Genomic DNA, 8,164 nt, shown 5'->3' on the forward strand with positions numbered 1-8,164 from the left:
TTCTTTTATTGGCTATGAAAAGAACTGGACATAGATAATGGAATCTCTAGGCATATTTGGCTTGAAATTTTGACAATTTTGCTTATTTCCCTTTTGGAATTTGGCTACTTATTGAGATAATTAGATTGCATTAATTCTGCCTTTCAGGGCAGAAAAAAATCACTATTGGTTATTGTTACCATCATTTTCATGTTTTATATTTTATTTTTATTGTGGCAGAATTTACAAATCAATTGTTTGAAACAGAGTCAGTAGCAAATTGATTTTTTTAGGATTCAGTTCTTGTCCTGATGTATGGATTTGAATGTAATATTCATCATTAATTTTGGAAAAAAAGAAACACTGTCAAAGAGCTAGTAAGCTCATCTTTGTTATACAGATGTTGCTATTCTAATGTTATCCAAGTATTTTCAGTAGTAATTTCTCATAGTCCTGAATTATGTTCTACAGAGGACTCAGTAACACAAAAAATGTGGTGTAGTGATATGTTTTTCAAGTTTTAATCATTCTGTGTGTGTGTGTGTGTGTATGTGTGTTGGATCCATGGCTTGAACTCAGGGTCTTAGCTCTCATTTGGTTTTTTTCCTCATGGCTTGTAATCAAGCTTTTTACTTTTAATTGGAGATGGAGTCTTGATATTTCTACCCAGGCTGGCTTTGAACCATATTCCTCCAGGTCTCAGCCTCCTGAATAACTAGGATTACAGATGTGTAATGTACAGATGCCTAGCTATTATTTTAAAATCTTAATAATACATAATTTAAGAATTTATAAAGAACATGTATAAAACTGGATGAAATGGCTAGTGCTATGGCTCATGTGGCAGGGAATCTGATCAAGTGAGTTCTCAACACCTATAGAAGAAAGAACTGCATGAAATGTGGCCTGTTCTGCAATATATGCAAATGTATTCTGCAGCATATGTAGAAACAACCATTAGTATGGTTGATTCAGTGAGCTAGAGAACTAAGGAAGTATGATTGTTTTGCTACCTTTAACAAATCTATTCAGAAAATGGTTTCTTGTCTCTGAAACATATACAATAAAAAATAAAATTGTCTTTTATACTATGCTTATATTTTCAACAATAAAGTAGAGTCTATCAGAAAATGAATTGTTACTCATTAAAAATATCAGTATGGTATAGGAATTAAATGTAAAAATACTCTTAGCAACCAATGAGACATGTTTTTGAAATTTATATTCTGTTCTATTCTGTTGTTGGAAATGGACATGGATTGATATGCAGCAATCTTAATGTAAAGCAAAGGAGTTGATACAAAGCAAAGTCCAATCATATGACTTCTTCCCCTGCAATTTACCCTTTTCAAGATAGTATCTTATTCCATTTGCAAGCAAATGCCATCATATTATGGGAGCTATAAAAGTCTAATTGTTTGGACTTTGTTGTCCATGAACTAAGGAATGTTTTAATTATCTGAAAATATCATATTTAAAGCAATTAGCAGTATTTGCATATACATTCAATATCTTTCATTTTCTTGCCAGTAAGCCAATCACGTTCCATTGTATCTGATATTAAATCTCCTCTAAATATATTATTCTGTAACAAAGTATTTTAAATTTATGTCACAGATCCTTCTAGATGGACCCACAGACAGTCAGTTGCCTGTTTATGAATACTGCCTACGATACACATGTCAATGTCTGCACAAAGATTGGTTACCCTACAGAAATGTCAATCCATCCTAATTGAGAAGATCCTGTTCATTCCTTGAAGAGGTTTTAGAGGAAAGCTTAAGGAATATAATTTGTTGCAATAAAAATTTTCTCTTACGTGCTACATCTTGATTATGACAGAATTTAAAAAATGGACCTCAGAAGTTCAAAATGCATCATTTCTTGAAAAAATAAAAACTTCAGACTAGGATTTTATAACTAATGTGAATTTCATCACATTGATGGATGTAATACTTAAAATTATAAATTTCTGGATTTGATAAATAACCAAATAAAATATTTTTGTCATACATTGGGCAAAACAAGTAATTTAGTTAATATTCAGTCATTTGTTTAAACTTAAATTGCATGACTTCATTAAATCATGTTCATCGTCTGAGAAATTTATATATATTCACTTAGCCTTTTGAATACTATTAAATGTACTTACATATTCAAGTGTGAATGCCTTTACAAAAGTATCTGCTCTTGGATTTGTATCCATTGCATTGTATATATTCATGACTGCTGGTTAATACATAAAAGCTGTTGAATGAATAGACAAATATGGCATTATGTATGAAAAATTAAGTATACAAAAGCCAAATATGTTTTTCCTTTGCTTTATGTAATTAATTTGTCATTAATATTCTAGTAGGTGTGGTTATGGAAGGACCTTTTGAAAATAAGTTTATCATATATTGCCAAAAGAGTCTTTTTCTTAAATTCCATTACTGTGATATGCACAGTAAATTTTACAGCAGAATTTTGATGCTCTTTTTTGAGATCTGCTTCAGAGATACTTTATGAATTATGTGAAAATTTAGCCTCCATACTTATGAACAAATTTCACTTTCAATCTGATCAATCACCCTATTGCTTCAAAATGACATTTTTTTTGGTCATGAAGCTTGAACTCTGGGCCTGGGCGCTGTCTCTGAACTCTTTAGCTCAAGGCAAGTACTCTACCGCTTGAGCTACAGCACCACTTTCAGTTTTCTGGTGGTTGATTGGAGATAAGAGTCTCACAGGCTTTCCTGCCTGGCCTGGATTTGAATCACAATCCTTATATCTCAGCTTCCTCATATCTCAGTAGCTAGGATTATAGGCATGAGCCACCATCACCTGGCCAAAAGTGCTTTTTGTTGAATCTCTAAGATTTCACAAATTAGGAGATAGAGATTCACTATTCCAAAATGATTTCTGAAAAATTCTTGTACAATGGCAACTTAGTTGGAATCAGGGTAATCACTTCACAAAGTGGTACTTTGAAGAAAATATTCATTTGGAAGCTTACATATGAATATGTATTTTAAAAGATACATTCTTTTATTATATTTACTAGTAATAAAAGCAAGTATATACATTCATTTATTAAGTTAACCATTACCTAATATCTGAAATTCTTATTTAGAATATGAAATTAAATTAATTCTTTTAAACTATGACTTAGTTAATATGTGTATTGTTTAAAGTTTTGCTTCTCCATATAAGTGAATAGTTAAAATTTACTATAAGTTAGCTACTTAGGAAGGTCTAATCATTCTTCCACAAAAATCATAGAGTGCATAAAAATCCTTTGCTTATATATTAAAAATTCTAGCTCAGAAAATGAGGATAGAAGAAAAGTTAATGTGAGAGAAGAAGAAAGAAATAACAGAGAGAAAAGGAAAAAAGCTTTATCATGAGGAGGAAGATACAAATAATTTTTACCCTAAACTGAAAGTCTTCTTTCTCCTTTTCTCTCTCTTCTCAACCCATGCCTCTTGTCAAAGGAGTGATCCTGATGAAGTCTATCTCAGTGGAAAATTTTCACTAGAAACAACACAGACAGGGAGAAATTTGAAGAAGATACGATAATACTGGTTTTCTTATGAGATCTTAGCAGTGTGGGAAGGCTGTGAATGTACTGTAATTGTTTATGTGACACAGAGGACAGGGATCTTGATCTTCCTGACATATCCATTCTTGTCCTCATTCTTGTCCATTGGGTAAAAATAAGCATTTAAAAAAATCGAAGTTGAATTAATTCTAAGACTTTCTTTGGCATTATTTATCAAAGGATAAAATATATTATCTAATTTATGATCTATGTAGAAATGCCTATGAGAACAAATTTAAATAGGGTTAGAATATCAGGAAGGCAGTAAAAATGTCTAGATTTTGGAGAATATTCTTTCAATCATTATTCTTTCAATCATTTTGATAATTGAAAGGTTTTATGGTTTTTCATTGTATGTCTTCATCTAGCCTTCCTTTTGGTTTTTTTTATGTCCTTTGTCTCATTTCCTTCTCTTTCATCTGAACATATTTCATATGTTCTCTTTCATGAGAAGAGATCAATTGTACAATTACATTCATTTTCATAAGTTACTGAATTATGTGATCTCAAACCCTGTATTTTAGATTTTCATAGAAGTTTCTTTAAATTAATGTTTACTTAATAATTCCCCAAATATATTAGATGCATACCTATAGTATACCTAATTAAATATTCCTAATAATACCATACTAACATAACCTGCAGCTCTTCTTTTTCAACAGAATTTTACTCTTATTTTATTTAACTTAACTATGGACTATTAAAACATTTTCTCTTAAATTTTTTTGTATCTGTTATTAGTAAAGCAGTAGGATTCTTTTGTTCCCAGGAGAAAATATAACATACAAACCTTAGAATATGTGAATGTCATTTAAAAAAAAAGGTAGAGGGCATGGGTTTAGAAATCTTGAAGAATGCATTTTCAGGCCTCTGTAAATCTTCAAATTGTGAATATTATAGTGTCATACACAATTTCCAATAAAACGCTGAGAACAATTAAGTTTGCTTTAGATGTAGTGATCATAATAGCTAATTCACTAGCAAATGTACTAGCTTCACAATAGATAAAGTGAGGAATTCAAAAACATTACTTTTTACATTTAGTTGAGAATTTAAGTACATGAAGGCCAGAAATGATTTTACTTATATTTTCTTCCTTCCTTTTTTTTCCTTCCCTTCTTTTTATTTCTTTCCTTTTCTTTCTTTCTTTGCTTGCTTTCCTTTTTTTTATGCAATGGTCAAGTTCTACCTACAATACTACCACACAGATTAACTTTTGACATCAGACTTTGAACACTGAAATACATGAACATGTTTTAAATTTCTAAGATGATGTATGCAAATTGTGCTACTGGAGGAACTCATGAACTGACTGTTCAATCTTTAATCTACTAGATGAGATAATTTTCTAGCAAGTACATTACTAAAATTTCTTAATTTCTACCCATCTAGTGGACATAAAATATTATTTTATTATGACCTTTATTTTGTTTTTCTGATGTTCAAGAAGGTTGAGTATGGACTGGGAAGGTGGCTCAGTGGTAGAGTGCTTGCCTTGCATGCATGAGGCCCTGGGTTCCTCAGCACCACATAAGCAGAAAAAGCCGGAAGTGGTACTGTGGCTCAAGTGGTAGAGCATTAGCCTTGAGCTGAAGAGCTGAGGGACAGTGCCCAGGCCCAGAGTTCAGGCCTCATGACTAGCAAAAAAAAAAAAAGGTTGAGTATCTTTTCAGATACTTACTTACTGTTTTCTTTTAAGAAATTTCTTTTCATGATTCTGCAAAGATAATTGTACCATTTTCTCCTTTTATTGATTCATAAAGGATAAAAGGCAGGTTCCTATATATGGACAAAGCAATTTCCATGGGATTTTTTCCCCTGTCTACCTTTTTTGTCTTACCTTTCATTACCTTTCTTATCTTTCATTGCTTACCTCTTCCTATATTCTCTAGGAATTCAGAATTGTTATTTTGTTGCCATTATGCTTTTGCTCATGATATTTTCTTCTGCATAAGTCCTTTTCCAGTTTTGGTGATATTGATTACAAAGCTGACTCTTAGTTTAGGACATTTGTAGAAAGCTTCTTAACTCTTCTGAGGCTGAATTAAGGCCTCGAAGTCCTTCAAAATCCTATAAAACCATATAGACATTAGGTTCCTCAAGGGCTAGAGAACTAATAAAAAGACTCACTTATCTCTAGCACCTGGCAGGGTGCCTGGCCCAAATACAACTTGATATTCACTGATGTGTTTGTTGTATGTGCAAAGATCAAGAGCCATTATCTGATAGGAAGCTAGAAATAAGAATTTTAAGCACAGGAGAAAGACAGGAGATAAAGCTGTTGGTTCCCTGAGTCATGAAAAGAGAAAGGGCTAATATTTTAGGCAATATTTAGATGAAGTGGGTGCAGAAAAGTTAAGCAACCGTTCAAGGTTCACAAAGCTAATCAATTCTAAAGCTGGGATTTGAATCAAGGTCTTTCTAATTTCAAGGCCCAAGTTATTTTCATTACTCAACAGTGAAAGAGATCATGCAGAAGAGTGAGTGGAGGGAAGGTTGCAGCAAGTGAGTGAAAGACAGAAAAGACAGGAGTTAGATACTGCAGATAGGCTCAGAAAGAACTCAAAATAGCGGCGAAGAGCTATAAACAACACTGTTAGGAATTGGTGTTCAGGAAAACACAGTAAAATTTTCAGAAAGGAAAGGTAGCAATTGCCAGTGATCAAGACAGATCAAATGGTTAAGAAATGTCTTCTAAGTTTCAATCAGATCATTCGATAACATTGGAAATAGAATTCAAGGTACACATGAGAAGACAACTTAATGAAGCAATTCTTGCAAGTAAGTGGAGGAGGGATCCAATGTAAGGGTCAGCAAAGGGATATCCCTTACAGATGGGGAGATACATATTGTAATATACATTGTGTCTTGCATTTGTAACTAGAAATCATAGAGAACCAAAAACTGTTATTATCTGTGAATTAGGCAGAGGCCTAAAATTTATATACACACCAAGGTAAGAGTTTTCTCTATTCATTTATTTTTCTGTCAAATGGGTCAACATTCTCCCAGTTATACTAGCTTCAAATCTGTGTCATTTGTAATGTCTTCTTTCCTAATACGTAATGAATCATGAAGTGTGACCCTTGGGAATGTCCAAGTTACCTCCCACAGGAGGGAGTGGTCAAGACCTAGTCAAAAGCAAAAAACAAAACAAAAAACACAACAAACAACAGATAAAACTGTATACCAACCTAATGCACCACCTGCCACACAGTAGATATTCAAAAGTACAGTGAATTAATGAATATATGATGGTGACGATTGCTAGATAAAAATGACAAGTTCGCTGAATCAACTGAGCTTAGTGGAACCTTGTTACCACTCTAGTTCGACCTTGTATTGCAGAGGAGGCATCTGAGCAAGATGAAGTAATCTGCCCGAAAGTCCAAAATCTGCTTACTAGTAATGCCAAGAGTGGGAAAAAGGAGATGCCTAGGCTAGAAACAGGAGGAATTAAACACTCGAATGTGCATTGCCATTTGATTTTTCTCCTCCTATTTTTTCCCCCCTTCTAATCGCATTACTCTTTTCTTGGCCCAGGTCCTTATCACTGTAATTATTTCATCAGCTTCCCACAATCTCCCTTTCTCTTCTTCCCTCCAGTCTACCAATATTCCAAAGCCAGATCAATAGTTGCCAAACACTGCCTGCAATACACCGCTTTCCGGACTGCCAATAGGATAAAGTCCAAAACACTGACACTATTAACTCTTTATTTGCCCTATCTAGTTTGCCAAACTTTTCCCCATCTAGACACCCATTATCTTTCAAGGTCCTTAGAGGCTGCAACTGTGTCCTTCTGGGATGATGGCTCTTTGGTGGTCAGATAGGCAGGTAAGAGGGTCCCACGCTGCGCTTGGTTTAATCTGTTGTCTTAATATTGCTAATGCCTTCTGTCAGGTAGACCTGGCATCCTCATTTTGTAGTAGGCCCAGTGAGCTAAACAAGTTGGTCTTGAGTCACTTCCTCAACCCCTGCCATTCCTGCAAGCCCTTGTTAAAATGCACGAACAAAGTGCACGCGACTGTTCCCTGGGAAATATGGAAAGAAACCCACGGAGCGAGAAGCAACGGGCACTAGCTTTCCCGCCAGGCTCTCAAAACCCCTCCCACAGCCCCTGGGCCAACTCAGACCGGTTCCAGCTGGTTTTCTGGAGGCAGCTCGAATACCAAATGGCATTCCAGTCCTCGCCCCGGCGATAGCCAATCCCCGTAGCTCCTGGGGCTCCGAAATCGCAACGGCCTCTGATTGGTTGACAGAGTTAGCCCGGGGGCGGGCGAAGAGCTCTCACGAAGCCACTAGTGGAAGGAGTGATTGGGCCCTGGCGAAGCGGCCACTGCGCAAGCGCCAATGGAAACGCATAAACAAACAAACCAACCCCACCACCCCGAGGCCTCTGGCTCTTCCCCGCCCCCTTGCTCCTCGCGTGGGGCTCCCCGCCTCCCCAGCGCCCCCGCTTTCCCCGGCCGCGTCCGCGTCTGGGCACGTCCCCTTCGCGGCTCGGGCCACGCACGTCCCCGCACCTCACCTCCGTGCGCCAGGCGCGAAGTTAAAGGCCGGGGCGGCCCGGGCAGTGCAGGCGGCGCCCACTCCCGGCGG

General features: G+C 36.0%; 2 protein-coding genes across 3 annotated transcripts in view; both read left to right on the forward strand.

Annotated features, from left to right (window-relative positions):
- The window catches only part of Ranbp3l (RAN binding protein 3-like), a 40,653-nt gene extending 38,351 nt beyond the window's left edge, over positions 1 to 2,302 (forward strand). For both annotated transcript variants that reach the window (XM_013018631.1, XM_013018632.1), the window contains exon 15: positions 1,597 to 2,302. In XM_013018631.1, the coding sequence (XP_012874085.1) occupies positions 1,597 to 1,640 (44 nt within the window). In that variant the 3' untranslated portion in view covers positions 1,641 to 2,302. The remainder of the gene's footprint in view (positions 1 to 1,596) is intronic.
- Positions 2,303 to 6,249: 3,947 nt separating this feature from the next.
- Positions 6,250 to 8,164, forward strand: part of Nadk2 (NAD kinase 2, mitochondrial) — a 43,137-nt gene continuing 41,222 nt past the window's right edge. Inside the window, exons 1-3 of the mRNA XM_013018524.1 lie at positions 6,250 to 6,343; positions 6,893 to 7,032; positions 7,581 to 8,160. Coding sequence (XP_012873978.1) covers positions 6,250 to 6,343; positions 6,893 to 7,032; positions 7,581 to 8,160 — 814 coding nt within the window. The remainder of the gene's footprint in view (positions 6,344 to 6,892; positions 7,033 to 7,580; positions 8,161 to 8,164) is intronic.

Source organism: Dipodomys ordii, unplaced genomic scaffold (genome assembly GCF_000151885.1).
Source record: "Dipodomys ordii isolate 6190 unplaced genomic scaffold, Dord_2.0 Scaffold41, whole genome shotgun sequence".
Lineage (NCBI taxonomy): Eukaryota > Metazoa > Chordata > Mammalia > Rodentia > Heteromyidae > Dipodomys > Dipodomys ordii.